The following is a 25,956-nucleotide window of genomic DNA, read 5'->3' as shown; positions in this document are numbered from 1 at the left end:
CATAATGATCCATGGGTGTCATAGAGTACAACTATATAGCAAACACAAGCACAATGTCTCTTTAACAACTTAGAATATTTATATTTCTTGTCTAATTTTCCCATGTGTAGCACAAACACTGGTTTGTATTCCTGTTTTCACCTCTGTATTGACTCTGCCTCCTCCCTGTTTGGTTTTCACATCATCTTCTGCCCCAAGCATTAAAGCTGCAACACAAATCTGCTCCTTCTCTATTTGTGCAAATGTTGACAAGTGGATTCCCGTATTTTCTGTTCCATTTGCTAAATACATTCTACTAAGATTGCTTTAGTTACATGGACCAAGGAACAGTTGTAGCTGTAAGAAATCCATTTTTAAAACCCATTAATTGTAAATAAAATGTTAACGGTGCAGTGTTCAATGTATATTCAAGTTTATTATCAAGTTCCTTATCCTACTTATCAATAATAAGACCAAAATCTATAGATCAAAATCACCAGAAAAATACAACCAACAATTTGGGAAAAATCTTATGATGAACAGCCTCAATTTAACTTGAATATTTTAGCTTTGACTTTTACTTACAAAAATCTGCAAGCTCAAAATCTCCAAAACACATTAGAAATAACTGGTAGAATAGTTGTTTAGTCAAAAAAAAAAAAAAAAAAAAAAAAAATGCTGATTAGTGGACTACAAAAAGTGCTATAAACATAATACATATTTAAAGGCATTAAGAAACATCACTTAAGAACAGGATTAGAACTGGAATCACACCTTTAAGAATATAATTTTTTGCTAACAATGATGCATTTATGAAAAATGTACAACTCTAAACAAAGATGAATTTCAAATAAGCTTGAGGTTCAATGTAAACATACTCTTGAGTACCACACGATGGACCATAGCAGATATATAAGAGGAGCAGATCCAGTGATGATATAAGCAGTAACAGTGTCTGTGGTTTGGGCCTTACAGCTGCTAGTCCTGCACCACCTCTGTGTTCTCTCTGTAGACGAAACATGCAGGAAATATCCCAACGTTCCCTGCACAGTGTCCCTCCATCCACTCCTCATTCACTGTAAAGACAAACAGACACAATGCATTTGAGCAGCACTACATTATAGTTCCTAATTCCTATATTATGCAAAATTGACTCTTGTGAGTTTTAAGCCATGTTATAATGTTTTTACCTCATCAAAAACATACTTGGAGTTGTATTTTGTTTCATTCACACATGTTTGACTAAGCCATTATTAATAGTTTATGTACATCTCCAAAGCTCAAAATGCTCTGTTCCACCTTGTGATGTCATGTATTTTCGAGACACTTTTTACCTTTTACGTTTAGTTCAAATGCGATAGGTAACTCCAGGTCTAAAATGATCCAAATAATTATAGTGAAGGTGTATGGAGTTTAAAAAGACAGCAGAGCATTTCCTGTATTACCAGATGACATCACAAGGTGGAACATAGTGTTTTCAATTTGTGAGAAGAACTCAGTTTAAATATGCAGAATTTGTGTTAAACATGTGCGAAACAGAACACAACTCCAGGTTTGTTTTTGATGAAGAAACAACATTATAACATAGATCAGAAAATAGTGTAATATGCGCACTTTAAAGAACAATTTCCATGTATAAAGTTACATTGTAAAAGCAGCTTGTAGGATTGTATTCTGTCCTCATCTAATTATAATGCATTTGCTCCTTTGTGAATCAAGAAAGTGCACTGTTAGCATGCTAGTTGTTATTAGCATTACTGTAACATGAAAACTCCACTCTGGCATCTGAACGTTGTGTAAAGCGCTTAACTGATGAATTCATACATGGTGGGAGGGGCTAAGGGGAGTGAGTAAAAATGTATTGTTTCTGTGTTTGTTTAGAAGAGAATTTGCAGTGGTGGAATGTAACAAAGTAAAAGTAGTAGAAGTACTTAAGTATACATTTAGGTATCTGTACTAAAGTAAATTTTGAAGTGGATACTTTTTGATTTTACTTCATTACATTTGAGAGCAGGTATCTGTACTTTCTACTCCACTACATTTTTTGAGTTGGGCTGAAAAGTAAAAGTATTTTTCACTGTTTGAATAATAGTTTGAAAGCTCCTGAAAAGCCTGAGAGGTTTATGTTTAACATGTTCTTAATTTGAGCAAACTAAAATATACAAAATAAAAACAGCTAGAAAAAAGGAATAATTCATTTGTTTCTGTTGAACAAAATTCTTAATAAAAATCACCACATTTCAAATCTTATAAGAGTTCACAAAATACTTAGACTCTTTACTCTTTAAGTACATTTTTAAAGGGGTACTTTAATACTGTTACTTAAGTAATTTTTTTCATGTGATACTTTTACTTGTGTATTTTTTTTGCCCTAGTATTTGTACTTTAACTTAAAGAACAAAATTGAGTACACCTTTCACAACCAGTACTTGCATGATGTGACCCAGGTTTTGATTTATTTGTGAATGTTTTAAGGAAGTGAGGAATAAGTTTGGAGCACAGCAATGTTTAAAATGAACTACTGTTCTTTGTTTTTGTTTTCGAAGACAATAAGGTTTCTTTAACGGTGTATGAAAAACAAATTAATTTAAGTGAGTTCAGCAGATAGGGCAAGGATTCCAGTTGCTAGCATACTGAAAAATAAAGCAATTTTAATCTGCCTAAAAGCAATATTATCAGCTAATGAAAAATGAAACAAAACACAACTCCAGATACCGTGTAACATTTAGTATCAAGTAATTTTCAAATATTAAAACTATGACATCATACTTGTCGCTAGTGTAGAACTATGGTAACATCGTATGAAATAACTGTATATAATAAACACAAATAGCACATAAACTATTATCAGTGTGAACATAAAAAGTTAAAACTAAGGCCAAAACAATTGAACAGACAACTTTTTACAGTTGCACAGATTATATAGAATTATGATATAGAAAGAGCCATCACAGAATTCTGTATCCCATTTCCAGGGAAGTGATAAACAAACAGCTGGGAGGTCTTACAAGCGTCATAAATGTCCAAAATGCCCCATAAAAATGAAATATCTTTAATACTGTTTATATGACTTTCTGGATACCCAAACTCCCTGTAAAAAGAGCCATAACTATCTGACTATAATCTAGAGGCTTGTTCAATATCTCCTGACAACTCACCTTGCCCCAGGATATCGATGGTGTCTCCTTCACTGAATTCCAGGTCTTCAGGGCCATTTGCTGTGTAATCATACAGCGCCACCATCTGGTGCAGGATGGTACGGTTCAGCAGTGGATCCTCTTTCTAAAATAACAATAGTGAAGACCACACTTGTTATTTCCACCAATGTATTGATTTCAGATATATGTTGATGGCAGTAACATAACATGCAGCATTCGATAAGCTGATGCATACAAGGTTTATAGTTTCATCGCCTGAGTCCTTGTAAGACAATTCATCTTGCTAGTGGGAATTTTAGTGTGATTGTGTGATGATCAGCTGTGCCACAGGCACAGAATAACAGTCACACTTCAATCACTGTGTCCAGGGCAGCTGTGGCTCCAATGTGATTGATGAGTGTTTGCTAATGGATCATTGTTAAGAGATGCACCAAAGCAGATGCTGGGAAAGATTATTCAAATATAGATAATTTAGTGAATATTGTTTTGAAGATATGTAAAATTTGAATAATGTGTAATGTAAGTGTATTGTTTATAGAAAAAATGCTGCAAAACGAGCCGGTTAAAAAAAAAAAAAAAAAAGTAAACCTCAATTAATACATTTCAAACTAATGTTTTAATAGATTTCTTTTGGATTTACATAATATGAATATGATGTATATTATATATCACATCATATTATCCAATCCAATCCAATCCACTTTATTTATATAGCACATTTCATAAACAAATTGTTTCCAAAGTGCTGCACAGAGACGATATTATGAATATTATCTGAATATAATTTATATAAAGCCAACTTTTTAGCCAAAAAAATACACTAAAATAATAATGTTTTTGTTTATTGCACTGAAAAAAATTGCATTCTTACATCTCCACAAACCTGAGCCTTTTCTTGGCCTAGAGGAGGGCTTCTATTGTTTCCATAGAAATGTTGTTCCTTTGACTATAATCTTTCATAGTATGGCATGAAACATATCTATCTCCATGGAAAATGTTCCGAAGTATGGTTTTAACTTTCTCTTTCTATGGGATCATGCAGGTGATGTGAAACCTCCAGAAAGTCACATAATGTACCTTTAAATGTTGCAGTTCATACTAACATTGGATATTGGCACCGACTGAGATAAAAAATGGTGGATTGGGAATTAGTTCAGCTGACGTCCTAATTGGGCGACAAACTGAACGTCTCAATGCTTGAACCTATATTTATATAAAGCTGATCTGTGGTTCTTTCAAATATAAAGAAGAGTTACATAAGACAATGTGATGTTGTAATAAGCTAACTGTGTAGTTAAGTGCTATTTTCAATCCCTGCACTAGTTAATATCGAGTATTGGCAGGTCTGGGATTTGACTTACGGCCTAAACATCAATGTACTAGAACTGAAAAATGGTAAATCGGTGCATCCCTACTAATGTTAAGGGCTTTAACTGACAAAGTCCAGACCTGGCACCACAGCTGGACACTCCCGGACTGAGCCAAATCCAGCAGAGGAGAGTCCTGATCCTGGTCCAGAGGCAGCAGCAAACGGGAGCCCTGTGGTTTACGCCTGAATGAAAAGACAAAGGAGATTAGAGTGGTGGTCTGCTTTTTTTCTAAAGTGTGATGACGTCATATTCTCAGACGGGGAGCAAGAGCCAGTTTTTCCTACAATGTATTTTGCATAAAATTTCTATCATCGACTAGACCCAAGAAACACAGAGTTACATCAAGAATCAGCATTTTAACATGCTTTATTTTAGCTGCTGCCTATCTGTATTAAGTACTATTAATAAAACACAAAATGCTGTGATGTAACCCGAAACTTAGCTATATAAAATGTTGTTCAGAATTGGAGTCCAAAATATGTACGACCCCTTAACCTAGTTTAAAAAATTGTCTAAATACAAAGTAATTTCGATTATATATATTTTAATTAATTAACTACAATAAAGAAATACAAGTTGGTGGTTGAGGAGCCCCTGTATCAGAGAATAGAGTAATGTTACCCCGTCTCAGCACATTTGCATGGAGCTATATAGTGTATACAAGCAGCAGATTGTTAAGTGTGTACCCACCAATGGGAGCGTAGCTGGTTCAAACTTTTCCTTATATTTTATATTTAAAGGCGCTGTACCTGATTTTTATTGCCTTCAAAAACTCGAAGTCAACAGCAGTAGATCATTTTAAAGAGTTTGCAGTGGTCCAAAGTCATTCCTCACTCACCTTATGCATGATTCTCTGGGCTGAGTTTATAAGTGCTTTTCAGAACTCTCAGAGACCAGAGCGTAGCTAACATCAACTAGCATGTTAATACTCACTTCCTGATGCTTTCTAATTAAATGCAGACAGCACACAGTGAACTTATTTTGACCTCAAGATCTGCTTATACAATATATCTGTACTGGAAAAAGACACATTTTGCTCAAATACATGGGGAAAAAAATCAAGTACAGGCCTTTTATAATCTTTTTACTTTGGTTATAATTTCTTTCTTCCCTCCTCAATCAGAACAGCTTTGCCCGTAACACTACTATTTCCCATTTCCTTCAACCCCAGTGTCCTGCCCTGTAATGGAGTTTATAATGTGTTTGGTCCTGTGGCTCTAGTGTACCAGTTTCGTGTTGCTTTCACTGACCCCTTCTGTCCCTACGGCATTTGATTCACTACCCCCCGTTTAATGGCATTTTTTACATGAGCTGCACAGATGCAGGGGCCAGGGGGTAGTTTGGAACAAAGACAGGGGTATTTTTAGAATTGCAGAAGTGAATGTAAGAGGACAGAAGTAGGCTGTGCGAAGAGACACTGCAAACTGGAAAATCTAAACTGACTTCAAAATATTAACTTCAGATGTTTCATTAGTTTAAATTTATTTACGTGCCAAGCTTAATTTGTTTATGTTATTATTAAATTATCTAAAATGCTAAATTATATCGCATTGAAGTTACCAAAGCTGTTCTTAAAAAAAGCTGCCAACCTGCGCCAGCTGCCTGTCCAATCACATGCCACGTTCACTGTAAATAGGTTTTGAGAAATGTCTTGCCAAATGACACAATGGCTGTATAAACTGATAAGATTTGTATTCAAACCTCCAATGTTGCATTTGTAAGATGCATCATGCCACTGTCATAAAAAATGCTAAATCCACTTGGAATATTGTGAATTTAGGTTTTACTGGTAACATTTTATAATAACTACATATAATTAACCTTAGTAAAGCATGAAGAAAGACTTAAATCATAATGAACAAATAGTTTATAAAGAATAATTTAGGCTTAGTAACTGCTTAACAACTGACTCCTAACTCTAACCCATTAGTTAAAGCTGCGGTACTTCACCTTTTTGTAAATTTTCCCAAAGAGTGCGACTGTAAAAGCAGCACAAAATACAACCCTGAAATAAGCGTCGAAAGCAGCGCTCTGATTGGCTGTGCTTGGGCGGACTATCCTAGTTTTCAATTTGTTATGGTTATGGTTAGATGGATTCAAATATCTACTTCCTCCTCTTCACGCAGTGTAATCATGTACTCAGCTTTAAGTAGTAAACTATATGTTCATAAGTAATTCTTCCTGGTTTATAATGGCTATTTAAAATGTAGTTATTATAAAGTTTAGCCATTTTCTTTTATGGAGTTATAATTATTTTCTTACCTAAGGCGTATCTCGGATGGCGTCTGGCCCAGTGTCTGTGCGATGCGCTCCCTCAGCTCCTGGTACGAGGAGTCCAGAGGCACAGACATGGACAGGGTCTGGGTGAAGCGGACTTTCACCTGCACTGGACCTGCCTCGGGGGCCTGAGGGTTGTCCGACAGCTGGAGAAATAACAAAAATGGGAAAATATTATGCTTTATTGTAAACTGCAATATTAAGTTAAATTGACTTAAAAATAAAAAGTGGTGCATTGCCTTCCTGTTCAAAACTGCAGAGCTTACTTTTGAAAGATGTCTACTGGACATGTATGACCCGGATCAGGTAGATCAGGTAGTACTCCAACATACGTCAATCAATCAAAATACAACTTGAAGTACTCTAACCCTCTGGTGCATAGCGATCACTGCAGTGGACAGCTACTAAAACATAACTTTCTCTTTAATGCATTGGTTTATGTGGTGGAGCTGCGTATCAGCCTCTAGAGTGCTCTCTGCTGCCACACTCCATTGAGATTAATTCAGTGGTCAGTTTGTGTAACTGCAAGTAAATGTCCTCTGTTTTTCTTATTCAGGCCTAAACATTGCACCTAAACAGTGTTGAAATTTCCCCCAAAAAATGTTGAAATGTTTTCCAAAGCATAAAAAGAAACATGTGTTTGTATATTTACAATAGAACACAAGTTAATTCATTTTTACAGGCAGTTCACAATGTTGTTTCATGTCCTGAGAAGAATAAAAACACTTCAGAAAAAAATCTTGACCAAGGCTTTCATAATTCATGCATCAGAGGGCTAATGAGACCGACGGAAATCTTTATAGCATGACTAAAATCTCATAAACATTGATTGTACATGTCCCATTTAAACTAAAGTAATGAACCAGTTTGTGGAAAATCAATCTAGAAAGAAAACATATCATCAACCTTGTTTCTAGCTCCAGACAATTTACTCTTCCTATTTCTATGCCTATTCCTATAAAGACACTTCCTCTCCACTCCACAATGATAACATTTCAACTAGGAATGGGACCATAAACAATAATATGGTTTATCGTGATAAAAACGGTCGATAATAATGATTCATGGGACATTTTATAAAATCGTGAGAATAGCCACTAGCTACTTCTCCATGGTAATCACTTCTAGATCACTACTGTTTCACTCACTCTTCACTCTTTCACTCTTCACTCTTAAGTACAGTACTATAGATCCTCTTAGTCTTTAACGCAGTTTAAGACTACACTGAAAATCCACCTCTTCTCCCTGGCATTTAATACTAGCTAGACGGGATATTTTCCTATGTATCGCATTATCTGTACATTTGTTTTTTTATGTAAAGCACTTTGGTCAGATGAAGTTGTTGTAAATTTGAAATGTGCTATATTCAATTCAAGTAGTTTAAATATGGAGCTGTCGGCAACTTTAATAATTATCATGATATACAGTAATCGTTAATTGCAATTATTTTGGCCATGGTAATTGCGACATCAAATTTCAAAATCGTCCCATGCCTAATTTCAACTGTTCCCCATAACCTTCACCCAGCAGCAGAGCTTTTAGCCCTCTCAACCCCTCCCAGTCATCATCTTCACTCCCACCAGAGAGGAATCAAACAGAAAATATAGTATTATCCAAAACAATGCAAAACTTTCAATTCTTATCTTTTTATATTAGTTCAGTGAAGCAGTTAATGTAAACGTAATGCAAATTTATATAGCGCTTTTCCACCTTTAGGGCAGTTTACATCAAGGAACCACTCACCCATTCACACACACACATACACGCACGCACACGGTCACGCACCAGTGTACACAGACACTGGATGTGAGTTGTGTTACGTGTCTTGCCCAAGGACGCAACAGCAGCTGGAATCGCGATGCTGGAATCTGACTGTGCTGCCAATGATGTTTATGCTAAGAATGGGATACTTAAATGCGCATAGCTTTTCAACAACAAAGTATATTGAACTGTTTTGCTACAAAGAGAAAACAACACATTAAAGTTGCACTGGGTAACCACCAGCTTGTCTCCATGGGGATGTCATTGCTTTGCCTGGGATGTTTTACAGCGCCAGCACAAGACAACCGGACTCACAGTGCACATGCGAGCTTCCATAGACCGCACCCACCTCTGCAGAACCGCTCTCTCAGCCACCCACACAGTGTTTTACTCTGGTATAATTCTCAATGACCCCTCCAACGCCCGCTCGCTGTTTACGACACTAAACAACCTCCTCAAACTCATGAAAAACATCTCCCAATCCTTCACCACAGACAAATGCAAAACCTTCGTCTTTCTTCCAAATCCAAAATTAACAATATCCACCAGCAGCTGTCCACCTCCCTTAGTCCCAGCCCTGACTTTCAACCTCCCCTGCCCAATATCCCATAAAATTCCCTGTCCTCCTTATCACCCATCTCAACTTCTGATCTCACCAAATATAAGAGCAAACTGTCCTCATGTTCACTGGATGCCTACGCCCTTCTCCTCGGATCAAAGCGCGTGTCCCCTGCCTCAGCCCACTCATCGTCGATATCAAACTCATCATTCACCTCTGGTATTGTTCCCCCTGCTCTCAAGTTTGCTGCTGTCACCCCCATACTCAAAAAAAAAAGAGGTTTGGACCTCCCATTCCTGTCAAAAATCTTTGAATGTTCCATCGCCCTTCAATTTCAAGACTATCTTCATTAAATCAGTTGTATGAAACCTTCCAGTCCAGCTTTCACTATAGCACAGAAATAGCTCTCATCAAAGTAACAAATTATTTTATTTTATTTTATTTTATTTTATTTTATTTTATTTTATTTTATTTTATTTTATTTTATTTTATTTTATTTTATTTTATTTTATTTTATTTTATTTTATTTTATTTTATTTTATTTTATTTTATTATTAATTATTTTTAATTTTTATGGTATTGGCATTGAACACATCTGTCATCTATCATTTATTTAATTAAGGGTGCTTTTATTGGTCAAAAACACATCATTGCTGCGAGTGGGTTCATTGGCACAGCTGCGTCTCCATGACAACAGAATAGTTTAATGCCATACTGCTAAACATTACAGGTAAAGAAGAGTGGAAGAAAAGTTACACAACGCACGTCAAGTAAATAATGCTTCTGACTTTAAACTGTCTGTAAGGGAATTGTTATTTTGGCTGAAACGCCGCTGTATTTCATTAACACTTCAATTCAGTTTTGATTTCTCTTCTCTTTACAAGAAACACTGTGGTGCAAAAACAGGATTCCAGTCAAAGTGAATTGCCTATTGACCAAAGTGTCTGAATAAAAGACCAATTTATATTCTAACTTTGTACGCGACCCACAATAACTACTCTGTCAATGTCAATGAAGACAGTTATTCCAGCTTTGAACACAAGCCGAGTGTGTAGGAATAAAGTAAAAATCATGGCCTTCGGGGGTTGTCAAAAATAACAAAAATCAGATACCAGTCAATACTTCAATTATTACTGAAAGCAGATACTCAGTTGAAATTTTCTGAATAGCTTTAGAATGATCTTGAGCTGTATCAGAACAAGTATAAGACACACTGAGTAGTTTACGCCCATGGACCACTATGGAACCTACTGGACGACTGAGGGATTACACAGATTTAAGGCCACATGGGAATATAAAAGAAAGTTCTACCATTTAATGTGGAAAATCACATTCTATTGTCTAAAGAAAGAGTGTGTTTTTTTTGTTGTAATTATTATTATTATTATCATGATGTCAAAATGTGTATTAAGTATCAAGTCTATTCCTTAGTATCAAAAACAAAGATTTTAGAAGAAAATTTTAGTATCATGACAAAACTATAGGCTCCCATAAGCAAATTTTCGCCCATATTGTTTGACGTTCATTACAGTATCTTATCGTACACATAGCATTAGGTATTTAAAGGTGGACTATGTAACCTTTTTGGTGGAAAGTCTCCATGGAGATCTTAATGTTTTGCTTTGAATGTTACACAGAATTGCATTAAACTCATCCCATCTCAGTTATAGGTCAGATCTGCGTAAAGACGACCCCGCTCACAATAAAGATACATGATTCTTTGAGGAATGACATGCTGAATGAATATAAGTACATTCCAGGCAGAGCTTTGACATCTCCATGGAGACAAGCAGGTGGTCAGAAAAGTTATGCAACATACCTTTTACGTTAAGTTCAGTTATTAGATAAAAAGAAAATAAAAATGCAGACGAATACAGGGTGAACATCCAAACTCTACAAAGAGACTAACCACCAAGTCACTGGACCCAACTGTTCAAAATGTCAAACTTTCTTTAACTTTCTCCATACTTTTCAGCATTCACTTTCCTTATACTTAGAGGTGGCTTGTATAATATAGTCATAGATGTCACAACTCATAAAATACAAACAAAAAATGTTTTGTCCTTCTGTGTCGAAGTGAGTAATCCGAGACATACCAGACAACCACCCGCGGGCTTTAAAATGCATTTATTCAACCTAAGACGTCATCTACATGCTATAAATAGATAGATGAAAAATAAGTAGTCTGCAGTGGCTGTGTAGGAGAGACAGGCTTGTTAAAGACGTTGCATGTATGATTTAAAATAGTGTATGTAACCAAGCAAAGGGTGTAGACTGAACACTTTTGGTCAAAGAAAATGGTTGGATTAGTGGTTGCCCCCTCTGCTGGTAACATGGAGATTTAGATTTATTTAGGTTTTGCCATACCTCCACAGAGTTTATTATAAATTGAGGTGACACAACGTATAGATTGGGTTATCGACAAATACATTTCAGTAAGAACGAAGCTGTATGTGTCCCCAACACATACAGCATTTTATAAGAACTGTATATAGCCTGCACTCTTAACAGTTTTAAAAAAGGTACTACCATCACACAACACAAGTTTTTCTCATTCTCAGTATATGGAAACTAGCACTAGCACTGATTAATGACTGGCTCTAGGTGCTGGGGTTTAGGCAGTGGGAATTCAGATCAGAGAGAGTACTTTTACGTTTAAACCAACTGGATTTCAGGACTCTGAGGCTCATTCTGGGATAATCATCTTGAGAAACAATATCCATATTATAACTTCACCATCACTTCCAATGATTATGTAATTGAGAATAAATCAGCATTGCCATTGTTTTCTGTAAGAGTTATATTTGATTTGAACATGTTTACCTCGTATCTATCATATCGCATCTAGATTAGTCATGTATAAACTATTTAAAATGAAAATTACATAGAGATACATTTCTTTAAGTATAACTAATCTTAGCTACAAGGCCACAGGCAGTTTATTGCTTCTTCGTAAACTAAAAGCAAAACGCAAATGTCCAGAACCACTCTGATAAAAGTGTATGGGATTTAAAATGGCACCTTTGAATGAATGGTGTTTTTGATGGGGAAACATTATGACAGAGCTGACAGTTTAAAGTGATAGTAGTATTACCTGGATGTCTGAGTTGTCTGTCAGAGTAATAGGTGCTGGGTCTGGCGGAGGAGCTGTTATGGTAGAGATGTAAGATGGAGGAGGTGTGGGTGTTGAACGGTGGCGGGCTGCAAAAAGTAGTAGAAATAATAACAATTTAACCAAGTATTGTGTGAAAATGTAACATTAACATTTGAGACCTCTATTATTTGCGGAGATTATAAGACTTTTATGCACAATTCAGTGAAGCTGAGGTAAAATATTAGACTGCAGTTAACCTTAGTTATCATCAAGAACAAGATCTTACAGGTGCATTGTGAAATTTTTCTTTGACTTTTTTGCTTGTCTCCATGGAGATTTTAGCAGCGGGTGACGGTAGCAAGCCAAGATACAGGTCAGATCTGTGGGCCTGTGCTGTTATTGCAATAAAACAACTGTAACTGAATACCTGCAAGATACTTTAAGGCCATACTACTGAACATTTCAGGTACAGCATTACATCTCCATGGAGACACGCAGATGGCTAAAATGCATTTCTTATTTTGTAATTTACATGCCAAACATTTAACCACTAAACCACATGTGTCAATCTCAAGGCCCGGGGGCCAAATGTGGCCCGCCATGTCATTTTATGTGACCCATGACAAGGTAAATTTAAATGTATGACTGTCTTAAAATGTCAGTTTATCAGGAGTTACACAGTTACACAGACATATTTTTTATATCTTTGCAAATTTGAGATGAACCATTTTGCTGATGTGGCCCTCGGTGAAATTGAGTTTGACACCCCTGCACTAAACAATATTTAGTGCTTTAAAACATTTGAATCTACAAAAACAAAGAGAATGTGAATATGTGAATAAAATGAACATTAACTCTGTGTCGTTGATTGTGAAAAAAAACTATAAAATGCTTATGTTTAAACACTAAACTTTAACTGGTGTATCATATCATATCATTAGTACAGCTGCATCTAAGAAATATTTTGTTATCTGATGAATCTAGCAATTATCAGTTTATTTTCATGTAAATACTGCATGTAGACCAGTAAAAAAATGTTCTTTTATTAAATTAGTTGACAATTATCTCAACAATCGATTAGCTGCCATTAATCAATTAACTCGTTGCAGCATTAGTACATAAAAAATGTCTTTCTTTTTACCTCTAGGGGGCGGCACAGGGGTGGACTTGACATGTGGACGTGTGGGGGGCTTGAGATCGGGAGGGAGAGGGATGCCGTTCGGAACAAACTGTAACTAAATAAATGTACCAATAAACAAAACAAAAAATACCACAGAACAGAGATGAGAATAACCCTTAAAAATGTCCAGTATGTCTTCCCTACATGATTTGAGCTTTCACAACAGGACAGTATTTGAACAAATGGATGAGATGAGTAGAAAATTGGAAAACGATACCCCATGCTGTGCCCTCCCTGCCCATACATAACACATTTGAACTAAAGGAATACATTACACTTTTCTTTCTGGCCTTGCTCGACCTGACGTCCACAGGCTCCAGCAGAGACACAGGCAGAAGTCCTCTCTGGAAGAAACGAAAAGAAAATCAAATGGGCACACAGTATAATGGGACATAGCATTGTGTGACAGTAAAGGTGGTGTTTATTTTAGAAGCGCACTATGTAGAATCATCCATGTTATAACTCATTTCATTTGAACAAAAGAAATCACTCACCTGTCCATCATAAATAACTGAGACCATTCCATCTCTGTCCTCCTCGCCGAACAGGAACACCGTAGCGCCCGCTGGAACTGTGAGCTGTCCCGCACCACACGACATGTATGGGACTTTCACTTGCATGTACCGAGAGTCTCTGGGAAAGTAACATAAGAGCAATATGATCACATGGATATAAAAAAATAAATAAATAAATAAATAAAGTAATGAAAAATATACATAAATAAAGTAATGAAAAATATAAATAAATAAAGTAATGAAAAATACAAATAAATAAAGTAATGAAAAATATAAATAAATAAAGTAATGAAAAATATAAATAAATAAAGTAATGAAAAATATAAATAAATAAAGTAATGAAAAATATAAAAATAAAGTAATAAAAAATATATAAATAAAGTAATGAAAAATATAAATAAATAAAGTAATGAAAAATACAAATAAATAAAATAATAAAAAATATAAATAAATAAAGTAATGAAAAATATAAATAAATAAAGTAATAAAAAACATAAAGTAATGAAAAATACAAAAATAAAGTAATAAAAATATGTAAATAAAGTAATGAAAAATATAAATAAATAAAGTAAAGAAAAATATAAATAAATAAAGTAATGAAAAATATAAAAATAAAGTAATAAAAAATATATAAATAAAGTAATGAAAAATATAAATAAATAAAGTAATGAAAAATACAAATAAATAAAGTAATAAAAATATAAATAAATAAAGTAATGAAAAATATAAATAAATAAAGTAATAAAAAACATAAGTAAAGTAATGAAAAATATAAAAATAAAGTAATAAAAATATAAAAATAAAGTAGTGAAAAATATAAAAATAAAGTAAAGAAAAATATAAATAAAGTAATGAAAAATATAAATAAATAAAGTAATGAAAAATATAAATAAATAAAGTAATGAAAAGTACAAATAAATAAAGTAATGAAAAATATAAATAAATAAAGTAATGAAAAATATAAAAATAAAGTAATAAAAAATATATAAATAAAGTAATGAAAAATATAAATAAATAAAGTAATGAAAAATACAAATAAATAAAATAATAAAAAATATAAATAAATAAAGTAATGAAAAATATAAATAAATAAAGTAATAAAAAACATAAAGTAATGAAAAATACAAAAATAAAGTAATAAAAATATGTAAATAAAGTAATGAAAAATATAAATAAATAAAGTAAAGAAAAATATAAATAAATAAAGTAATGAAAAATATAAAAATAAAGTAATAAAAAATATATAAATAAAGTAATGAAAAATATAAATAAATAAAGTAATGAAAAATACAAATAAATAAAGTAATAAAAATATAAATAAATAAAGTAATGAAAAATATAAATAAATAAAGTAATAAAAAACATAAGTAAAGTAATGAAAAATATAAAAATAAAGTAATAAAAATATAAAAATAAAGTAGTGAAAAATATAAAAATAAAGTAAAGAAAAATATAAATAAAGTAATGAAAAATATAAAAATAAAGTAATAAAAAATATATAAATAAAGTAATGAAAAATATAAATAAATAAAGTAATGAAAAATACAAATAAATAAAGTAATAAAAATATAAGTAAATAAAGTAATGAAAAATATAAATAAATAAAGTAATAAAAAACATAAGTAAAGTAATGAAAAATATAAAAATAAAGTAATAAAAATATAAAAATAAAGTAGTGAAAAATATAAAAATAAAGTAATGAAAAATATAAAAAATAAAGTAATGAAAAATATATAAATAAAGAAATGAAAAATAAATAAATACATACATACATAAAAAATGAATACATAAATAAATAAATAATGCCAGTGTAATGCGCTGTTTCCTCTTGATTTGCAAAAGGAAAGTTAAAGGTGCAAAATGCAACTTTTCTAGTGGAGGGCCAGCCACCTGCATGTCTCCATGGAGATGATACACAGTATGGAATTGCACTTCGTTGTCCGTTATGTTTATTCAGGTGATTTATATCACTAAAGAAATACACTGTGAGAAAGGGCGTCTCTCCACAGATCTAATGTGGTCTAGTGGAGTCACTTGCTTGTCTCCAGACTGACAGAAAAGTTTAATTTCATACTGTGGAACATTCCTGGGAAAGCAGTAACATCTCCATGGAGACATGCAGGTGGCTGGCCCTCCACTAGAAAAGTTGCATTTTGCAAGTGATGGACCCTTTGCCAGAAAAATGACACAGTGCACCTTTAAATTAGTAAAATATGAAGGAATAGTTGTTTCTTTGTAAAGTCAAGGTTATTTGAGAACTCACTAAAACTGGCAAAGATTTGGACTTTAAAAGCTTCACAATTTTCACAAAAAGATGTATATTAGGATTAATATTAAAACACAAACAAAAATATACTTACTGGGCACCTCCACTTTTAGGTTCATAAAATCCAGGTTTCTAAACGAAAAGATGAAAAAGTTAAATTATATAAGCCAACAATATTACAGAATAAATCCTTGTGTTGTATTTGTACCTGTAGTCTCAATGGTTCAAATCCTCCAAAGTCATCATTGGGGATCATGGATGAAATGACCTACGTAAAAAGTATTTCAGTTAATTTTATCATTACAAAACAATATTTCTACTTTTTATTTGTGTATTTTAGTGTGAGTTGTACCTTAGCTTTTCCCAGGAAGTCCCTTTCTTTTAGCTGATTCACTTCACGTTTATTAGGTCTAAACACCACTCCTTCAGGGACCAACATCGGGGCCAGAACCTCTCCCTTCTGTCACAATACACATACATAAAAACATCAAAAATATTAACTTTATAGAAAATGGGCTTTTATCCAAATATACACCAGTCAAAAGTAAGTTTGGACACACTTTTTCATTTATTTGTCTTCTTTCTTTTCATGATTGAGTGGGTAGATTCTCACTGACAGCAACAAACAACAAAAAATAAACACAAAATAACTCAAAAGATGGGTTTGCTTTGAACCGTGGTTTGCACTTTTGGCATTACTTGACATGTTTGAAGTGAAAATCCTTTATGGAGAAGCTCACTGGGAGAAGGTCTGGGGTTTGCGGCGCTGTCGACAAAGCGAAGGGTGGACACTCTGAGGATTTGAATATATGATCAAAAAGAAATATTTAATTTTTTTGCTACATATTTCAATTTATTTTGCATCATACTGTATATCTGATGTCTTCCGTGTATATTTAAAATGTAGAAAGTAGTAAACATAAAGAAAAAAAAAAACACTGAAGAAAGTGGGTGTGTCCAAACTTGTGACTGGCAATGTAATATTCATCAAATCATGCTATTGCACCCTGCCTTTTCAGATAAAGTCAATTGTTTATTCTCCCTTTTATTTTTGTACCTGTCCAGTTTTTCAAGCCATAATTACCTTGTATGACTCACTAGGTTAATTGCTGGGAAGGCTTCACTAATTAAAGTGAAAAAGTCTACCAAATGATGTTAAAATGTTATATTTTTGAGGTACTGTACACATAGTTCTATATAAATACATGGCTTTTCCATTTTGTCATGTTTTAATCTGGTTTAGTGTAGTGTGATTTCTTCTAGTCCTGGTTTAGTCCTGGTCTAGTCCAGTTTACTCTGTGAATGCGGAGTCTGTGCTGGCTCCAGTGGCCTCTGCGTGTTCCAGTAGTTGGTGACATCACAAAAGACTGCCCTGATTAAATCCAGGTGTTTCTGATTACAAACACCTGGCTGCAGGGGCAGGGTTTGAAGTGTTGGACCAATCACACTGTTCCTCATACCTCGAGACCCCGCCCCTACTCTACCCATGTTAGTAGCTCTATTTGAAATCTGGTTGTGGATGGAATGTAGGTGTTCTGTCCCACTTTAACCCGGTTCCTGAACCTCAACTCTGCTTGTTTTGTTTCATTCCAGGTTTTAGCATCAACCGGTAACAAACTAAACACGAATGCAGCACTGGGTTATGGCTGGCTTGTTTTTAAAAGCTACCTTGATATGGTCTATGGCAGTCTCGATGTTAACTCCTATCCCTACTGTCTTCTCCCGGGACACTGACTCCAGCACCTTCTGTGCCTGGTCCCAGCGTCCCATACGAGTGTAGACCGCCGCTGCGTTATACAGAACCTGGAAACAAAACACACCATATTAGTATAACAGTGTAATTAATAAACATAGTGAGTGCTTTGCTAATCAGTGTAACTAGACTTCAAATTAGAAAGATGTTAGTCATTTGGATATTAAAAAAACTGATGCAGACTTGGTTGGGTCCTGTTCTAGTCCTGGTTTGGCCCTGCTCTACTCCAGGTTTAGTTCTGGGTTTATGTGGTATGTAAAGCTGGACATTTAAATCGACAGGTCTACAGCCAGTCCTCTGTCACTGAAAGTATGTGGTTTGGAGCAACTTTGGAGGAATAAACTGGTATTTGTGTTAAATGGCACTAATTTAAAATCTGTCGTGTTTATGTTCATAAAATCAGTACTGAATAGAATTTTCCTTTTGTTTTTGAAAAGAAAAAAAAATCGAGAATGTAGCATTTACATGTATGAAATCAGCCTTTAAAGATCCTACATTATGCAAAATCAACTCTTGTGAGCTTTAAACCATGTTATAATGTTACCTCATTAAAAACATACCTGGAGTTGAGTTGTGTTTTGTTTCATTCACACATGTTTGGGTCACACTTTATTATTATTTTGTCTATAATTCCAAAGCTCAAAATGCTCTGTTCCACCTTGTGATGTCATGAAGCGGTAGTTTTCAAGTAAACTACTACTTCTTCTAAACTTCTTCTAAACTGCTACTTTTTACCTTATCCATGTGATTCTAGTGAAGGTTTATGGAGTTTAAAAACACAGTGGAGCACTTCCTGTATCACCACATGACATCAAAAGTGTGATGTGTGTTTTCTGTTTGAGAGAAGAACTCAGGTTTGTGTGTTAAACATGTGTGAATGAAACAAAATACAACTGGAGGTCTGCTTGCGATGAGGAAACAACATTATAACACACATCAGAAAATAGTGTAATATGGGCCCTAATGAATGTGTCCTGTGAATCATTTTAACTGACAATTATGCTGCAAACTAAATAAAAAATAACATCACTATATGGAGTACAGTGTGTGCTATTGTATGCAGATGGCAAAGTGTTTGCCCACCAACCAGTCAGCAGTTTAAACCAAACACATAATGCATTTCCTTACTGTGCCCATGAGCAAGACACACACTGCCTACACAATTTGAGTCATTTTCCTCTCTAACCACCACCACTCATTCACACAAAACATTCAAGGTGGGTGAAATGTCTTGCTCGAGGACACATCAACATTTTGCATTTATAGGACCACGACTGTTTTACATAAACCACTGACATCCTAGTAGAATTATCTTTGAAACAAGTTATTGTAAGCTTGAAATTATCAACCAGGAAACTTGACTTTTTTGCATTGTTCCGAGTGACAGCATTTGTTTTGTATTCTAAGGAAATGCCATGATATTTTTGACGTATTGTTTTTGCCGTGTCAGCATTGAAAAGAATGCTCCGTTGTGAAAGCCGTGTCTTCAATGGGTCTTTCTTCACTGCAGGTGTGTCTCAAACCTCACCTGCCATCTCTGACTGACAGCTTTGAGCTCCTACATTTGATATTCTTACAAAAGGAAAAGGTAAAGGTGCATTATAACACTTTTTAGACACTGGATTGTCTCCACGGAAACGTCAATGTTTTGTCTAGAATGTTCAATAGTGTATCATTAAACGTATTTATCTATCCAATCAAATTACAGATGTTTTTATTGCCCGGGAATTATATTGAAAATGTGTGTTTGTACAGTGAGCAGGTTCATTGTAACTTTAAAATAACAGAAAAGCAATGATCAGCAGATGTACCGAAAATACTAAACACGTAAAACTAATGAATATTCACAAAAAAGATCAATACAGTTTATACATTTGAACTGTATGTATTGTATGTCATTCTTTTACTTGGGCTTCACTGCGTTTCACAGACAGTTCCTATAGGTAGTGGCTTTCAAACTTTTCACTCCAAGTTCCACCTAAGAACATATTTGGCCTTCCAAGTACCATCAGATCTAAACTGGGTCTAAAACAGAACTATTTACCTACCTAAACAAGGGCTAAAATAAGACTATACACAACTGCTATAATCATATACAAGGACAAACCCAAAGGAGGACAAACATGTGGATTAAAGTGGCTCTAACATAAGTCATTTTTGAAGAATCTGAAGGAGCTTGCACAGTGCGCATTACCAGTGGAACATGGACCACAGTTTGAGAACCACTGAGATAAAGCTATATACACTTTACTCACAGAATGAATATAATGTTAAAAATATGTAAGATCTCAAGCTGAGAAATCAGCAAACCAAAATAAACATGGTGACGCCAACAGACGTACTTCAGACTTTTAGCGCCAATACAAACTATTTTGTTTGTGAAATACGTGCAGAAGGTAAGTGCTTTGTTCATCTGTGGACAGGGAAGATGTTTTCTCTCTGCTAAGTGTAACAAAAGTTCGATTTTGCGGCTTGCTCCGGCTTGTTATTGTAATTGGATGGACAAAACACAAAATTCACAAAATCTGGTATTTTCAAAGGATAAACCATAAAAATGAGAAAAACTAAATCATACCTGAATTTTGGTCATTTATAGACTTACTCACAGTTTGAGGAATAACCAAGTAAGAGTAATGTTACACAATAAAATATATTACTCAAGTAGAAGTAAAAGTACTCAAACAAATATAGACCACTTAAATGCAACAGTACTACCCATCTCTGCAAAAACACAACCTGTTAAAACTGTTCTTGGGCACACAAACCCATGACTGTTTTGCTGTTAGATGAGACAGCTTTGTCCCCGTCTGCCGTTTTGTCTCCCTTCATATTATTATGGGATGTTAAAGCGTGCTGACCTGCCAGATGTGGAGCTTGAACCTGAGTCCCAGCTGTTTGTAGTCAATGACAGGGTTTTCTCTCATGTGTTTCTGAGCCCAGATACAGTCCGACAGAGCCTCCTCCAGCCTGGCCAACATGCAAATGATAATAATAATAATAATAATAATAATAATAATAATAATAATAATAATAATAATAATAATAATAATAATAATAATAACACAATGAAAAATACCATATTTTTAGCTATAGAAAAAAATCACAAACCAGTAATTATGTAGTTGCTTTCTTGCATGTTAGTTAAACTGTGTGTATAATCCCTCAATCCTCCAGGTAGGATCCATAGCAAACGAAAATTTAATTCTGTCACCTGGACAAAAGTGTTTTGAGTGAAGACGTTTCACCGCTCATCCAAGTGGCTTCTTCAGTTCTGGTCAGTTTACTGGTGGGACACTATATAGAGATATAAGATAGTGTCCTACCAGTGAGCTGACCAAAACTGAAGAAGCCACTTGGATGAGAAATGTCTTCACTGTAAAACTTTTATCCAGTTAATAGAATTGTTTTTTCTTTTTCTACTGTAAGTAATACTTTGTGTATAGCTTGTGTGATGTGAGCCTGAAATGCTGTTTATGCTCTATTGGAGAGAAAAATTGTGAGACTAAATATTACATAACACTTTTTCATGCCAATGTAATAAAACAAGAGTGATTTTTATAAGCAACCATGAGAGGTTGTAAATACAGTCAATTTAAAGCATAATGCTGCCCCCTACCTGTCCAACAGCATCATCACAGTTGATCTCTGAAAGAAGCCAACAGCGAGGTGCTCATCCTTCACAAGTGCCAAGTCTAAAACCTGAAAAATTATTTTTAAAAAGTGTTACAATCCACTGCCATGTTAGTTTTGATGGTTTAAGATCATGATCTCAGATGGAAGGCAGTAGCCTATATAACGTTATGGAAAATCCAGTTTTTCCAAGCAATGCCCAAACTGAAAATCTTCACGTTAACTTTTTTCCTTTAGTTCCTCAAATTTTCCATATTAAGCTTAGTCATTTCAACAGACAAAAATCACATTGTTGTGCCTGAATGATGTCATCACTTTTTAACCTATTGTGAAAAACATATTTTGCCTCAGTTCATTTGCAAATATATTAAACGTACATCAGTTAAAACTACAAGCATTTTGACATAACATTTAGAGTTATAGGACTGTATCCAAAATTATGGGTAAATTTGAAAGTTGTAATGTCACATGAACATAACCCAACCCTAAATATTATGGGTTTCAGGCAAACAATTCTTTCCTAATTTGAAGGATTTTGTTAGCACCTGTACAAAAGACATAATATTTTGATTTGAATTTTGTATTTATTATAATGACAGAGGATAGAGAGTGCACATACACTCAGTGCCTGGTCGGGCCGTCCCAGAGCCAGGTAGGCAGAGGCCATGTTGAAGAGTGTGCGGGCCGTGGGCTCTGTGATCTGCTCCAGAGTGGACACACAGCCCTGCCAGTCCTGAGCATCCACCTTCTGCACGGAGGAGGCCCAGAGCTGGAGGAACTCTGTGTACAGCATTCTGGAGGGAACAGAAAGTATACAACATAAATATTGAATAGAATTAATGATACAATCAAAAATACAGTACCGACACATTTACCCATGCATACATACTACTGTCGTCACTATGGGTGTATATTAGTCAGTGTGGTTTTATTATGAAATACCTTTTTTCAATTACTTTTTTCCAACAATTCTTTAACTAACCTCTCAAAATGGACATAAAATTCTGATCATAATTATAACAAGAGCATCACTATAATGAAGGTCAATCAAATTCAATAAAATGAGTACAACAGGGAAGTAAAATTCAAATTTTTGCAAAATCAAAAAGTTATTCTGTATAAAACGTATCTGCATGTAGCTCAATTCCAGCTCTACAAAACAAGTTCCTTATGTGTAATGTGTAGACCTGTCACAATAACACATTTTGAAGTAAGATACATTGCTGAATAAACAATAATATTAAAACTAATTTCTCCCACTGATACAGTAACTATAAAGAAGGATTATCCCCAAAAAATATCTGAAATGTACAATGTTAAAAACAATGAGCTGCAATAAATAAATTGCAAAATGAAACACAAGTAGCTATAGTAGTAGTTTGTATCTATAATAAGTCATAGAAGTTATTTATTTAACCCTCTACAATAACAAAAGGTGTCAACTCTAAGGTAAACACAACATATCAGATGATTTCACCATTGTTGTAGTGCCACTGTGCTATGCAATTACACAGTATATAGTAATTACTCTCATTACTACCTGTTAGTTGGTGGTTACCGAGAAAAAATACACATATAGATAATATTAAGATAAAGAAACAAACTACTCCAAATATATCCAAAATTTTGAAGTGGAGTATTTTTTTTGTGAAAACACTACACTTGTAATACAGTAAAAAATCTGTGTATAGTTCCATATATATAAGCAATGTACTAAGCTATTTACTGAGACTTTATCAAGATACTAAAAGTTCAAACTCAATTTCGACAGTTTCAATACTCATACTGATTCTCATACCATGATAATAAAAAACAAAAAACACTCTTTAGACAATAGAATGTGAATTTCAACATTAAATAATAATACTTTCTGTTATATAACATGTGGCCTTATATCTGTGTAATCCCTCAGTCGTCCAGGTAGGTTCCACAGTGGTCCATGGGCGTATACCAGCCTATGTGTCTTATACTTGTTCTGACACAGCTCAAGATCAATCTAAAGTTGTTCAGGAAAGGTTCATTTCTGTCCTGTGAATGTGACTTTAGTATTGATACCTGCTCAAATGAGTATCTAGTTTCGATAGTAGTTTTAGTATTGATTAGATTCTGATTTTTGATACTTCATTGCATTCCAATTAAGTATTTCTACCTCATTTCTTTTATAGCAAAAGACGAAGTTTAAATCTGTCAACTGGACAAATCATTGTAAGACTAAAGACCTTTTCCGTTTCTTCAGTTCTGGTCAGATTGCTGGTGGACAATGTCTTATATCTGTCTGAAGGGAGGGGCTAACTACACTGAAACTGTAAACATCTATTGTCTTGAGGGTTTTGTCCTTAGGGTGAACCAGTTTTTGTCTTTAAGCATTTTTGTAGGTTTGAAAAAGACAGGAATCTCATACTGTTTGAAAATTCTCTGAAGTTTTTCAGACACACCCGCTGTGTAAAGGATGGTTACACCTTTCCTTCTGGGTTTTTTAGCTCTCTTAGATCTATTGAAGGCCCACTTTGGATATCCACAAGCAGAGAGGGCTTTCTCCACGTGTTGTTCCTCCTTCACCTTTCCCTCTGTGTTTGTGGGCACCACTTGATCTCTGTTGTAGAGTACAGATAACTCTGAGTTTGTGCTGCAGTGGATGGTGTGAATCAAACAGCAGGTATTGGTCAGTGTGTGTGGGCTTCCTGAAGATTTCTACCTGGAGACGCCGGTCCTCTCTATTGTTACTGCACAATCTAAAAAGGCCAGTTTGTTCTCCTTGGCCTCTTCCCGTGTGAACTTGGTGTTTGGATCCATCGTATTTATATGTGCAGTAAAGGGCTCCAGATCTTGAATTTTGATTTTAGTCCAGTTGTCATCCCCATATTGAAACCAATGTGTGGGTGGAGTGCCTGGAAATGAGGCCAAAGCCTCCTGTTCAAACTGTTCCATGTATAAGTTGGCCATGATAGGAGAGACCGGTGAGCCCATGGCACGGCTATGGATTTGCCTGTAGAAGTTGCTTCTAAACTGGAAATATGTGGTATTAAGACAAATTTCCAGCAGTTTGAAGATTTGGTCCGGTGTCAGTTTTGTTCTCTCTTTAGCTTAGTATCCTGCAGTAGCCTCCTCTTTGCTGCCTCCACCACTACTGATGAGGGGATACAAGTGAAAAGAGACGTCACATCCGGATCAAATTGGAGATGCTTGATTTTGCTCACAAATTCCACTGTGTTCTCAATATGGTGCTCCGTATTGCCCACCAGAGGAGCCAGGATGGTCTTCAGATGTTTGGCCACATTGTATGTGATAGAAACAACACTACATACAATGGGTCTGAGGAGTACTCCTTCTTTGTGGATCTTTGGGAGGCCATAAATACAAGGAATGGAATCACCAGGATAGAGTCTGTAATACAGCTGTCTATCTTCTCCAGCTTCTGTAAGTAGTATGATTTTCATCTTGTACCCACTGGTAGGGTCTCGTTTCAGTAATTCAGTTGACAGATTTAAACTTCATCTTTTGCTATGGATCAGACCTGGACAACTTTACACAGACTTCATTTCATTTATTTATTCATTTGGAGCACATGTATCAGGCACACCCAAAGCACATCTAAGAGATTTGTTCCTATAGAAGCTCGAAAAGTTGGAAGAAGAAAATTTATCATGTCCCACCCCTATCTCCCTACCATTAGAACATAAATTAAATGCTTTGTTTAAACTTCCTACTCATTTGAAAGAAAGAAAGAAAAAAGTGTGTGTGTGTATATATATATATATATATATATATATATATATATATATATATATATATATATATATATATATATATATATATATATATATATATATATACACACACACACACACACACACACATAAACATACGTATACAGTATACATATACATACCGATAAGACTCATTCAATTCATGACAATAAATGCAGCAAAAGCTCACTGACAATAATTTCGATGTACAGTGTTACTTTAAGTAACATGAAGCATTTATAAATTGCAACAGAAAGAAAAACACACCAACAATGGTAAGAACAAGAATACTACAATGGTAAAAGAAACAATAAGCATAAAGTAGAACCAACACTGATACAGACAAAGTGCAGTATGACTTTATATTTAAACTGGCCTCTCTCTGTATTCAGACTGGCAGCTGTAATTGAGACTGGACAGTTCAGATTCTTCTTGTGTAAACAACATCTTTAGGTATTTGCACCGCCCCTTTAGATATGTGGAGAAAATCTATATCAAATCAGCTGTAAATCTATGGGCAATTTTCAAATAACACAATATGCTCTACTACTTTAAACTATACATTTACTTTCCATATTATCCTACCTTTTAGTATTGTCCGTCATGTGTCTTCAGTCAATTTCCAGCGCAGTGTAAAATGTGTGTGCGTCCCTCTCCAGAATGATAAG

The 25,956-nt window shown here is 34.5% G+C and overlaps 1 protein-coding gene across 2 annotated transcripts; it reads right to left on the bottom strand.

Moving 5' to 3' along the window:
- Positions 1-390: 390 nt before the first annotated feature.
- On the bottom strand, positions 391-25,956 carry LOC117376329 (NADPH oxidase activator 1-like). 2 transcript variants are annotated; one of them, XM_033972773.2, is made up of 16 exons: positions 25,874-25,956; positions 22,162-22,336; positions 21,529-21,611; positions 20,771-20,879; positions 17,828-17,962; positions 16,512-16,619; positions 16,368-16,427; positions 16,254-16,291; positions 13,873-14,011; positions 13,654-13,722; positions 13,340-13,433; positions 12,199-12,305; positions 6,770-6,930; positions 4,587-4,689; positions 3,138-3,261; positions 391-1,055 (listed from the first exon to the last, which is right to left on the bottom strand). In XM_033972773.2, the coding sequence occupies exons 1-16, from the start codon at positions 25,891-25,893 to the stop codon at positions 958-960; spliced, it is 1,623 nt and encodes a 540-aa protein (XP_033828664.1). In that variant the 5' UTR covers positions 25,894-25,956; the 3' UTR covers positions 391-957. The 2 variants fall into 2 exon arrangements, with proteins under 2 accessions (XP_033828664.1, XP_055079949.1); XM_055223974.1 differs by having other exon boundaries at positions 681-1,055; positions 13,340-13,427.

This window comes from Periophthalmus magnuspinnatus, chromosome 9, assembly GCF_009829125.3.
Source record: "Periophthalmus magnuspinnatus isolate fPerMag1 chromosome 9, fPerMag1.2.pri, whole genome shotgun sequence".
In the NCBI taxonomy this organism is placed as follows: Eukaryota; Metazoa; Chordata; class Actinopteri; order Gobiiformes; family Gobiidae; genus Periophthalmus; species Periophthalmus magnuspinnatus.
Note: the sequence above shows the minus strand (reverse complement) of the source record. Positions and strands in the feature narration are given on the sequence as shown.

Bases quoted from the DNA above. Each gene is read 5' to 3' on its own strand.
- LOC117376329 (XM_033972773.2), bottom strand. From the start codon at position 25,893: ATGACGGACAATACTAAAAG. The intron at 13,434-13,653 runs GTAATGTATTCC...ACATTTATTTAG, and splicing joins GCAAGGCCAGAAAGAAAAGT to TTACAGTTTGTTCCGAACGG. The intron at 4,690-6,769 runs GTAAGAAAATAA...CTTTTCATTCAG, and splicing joins CCATCCGAGATACGCCTTAG to GCGTAAACCACAGGGCTCCC.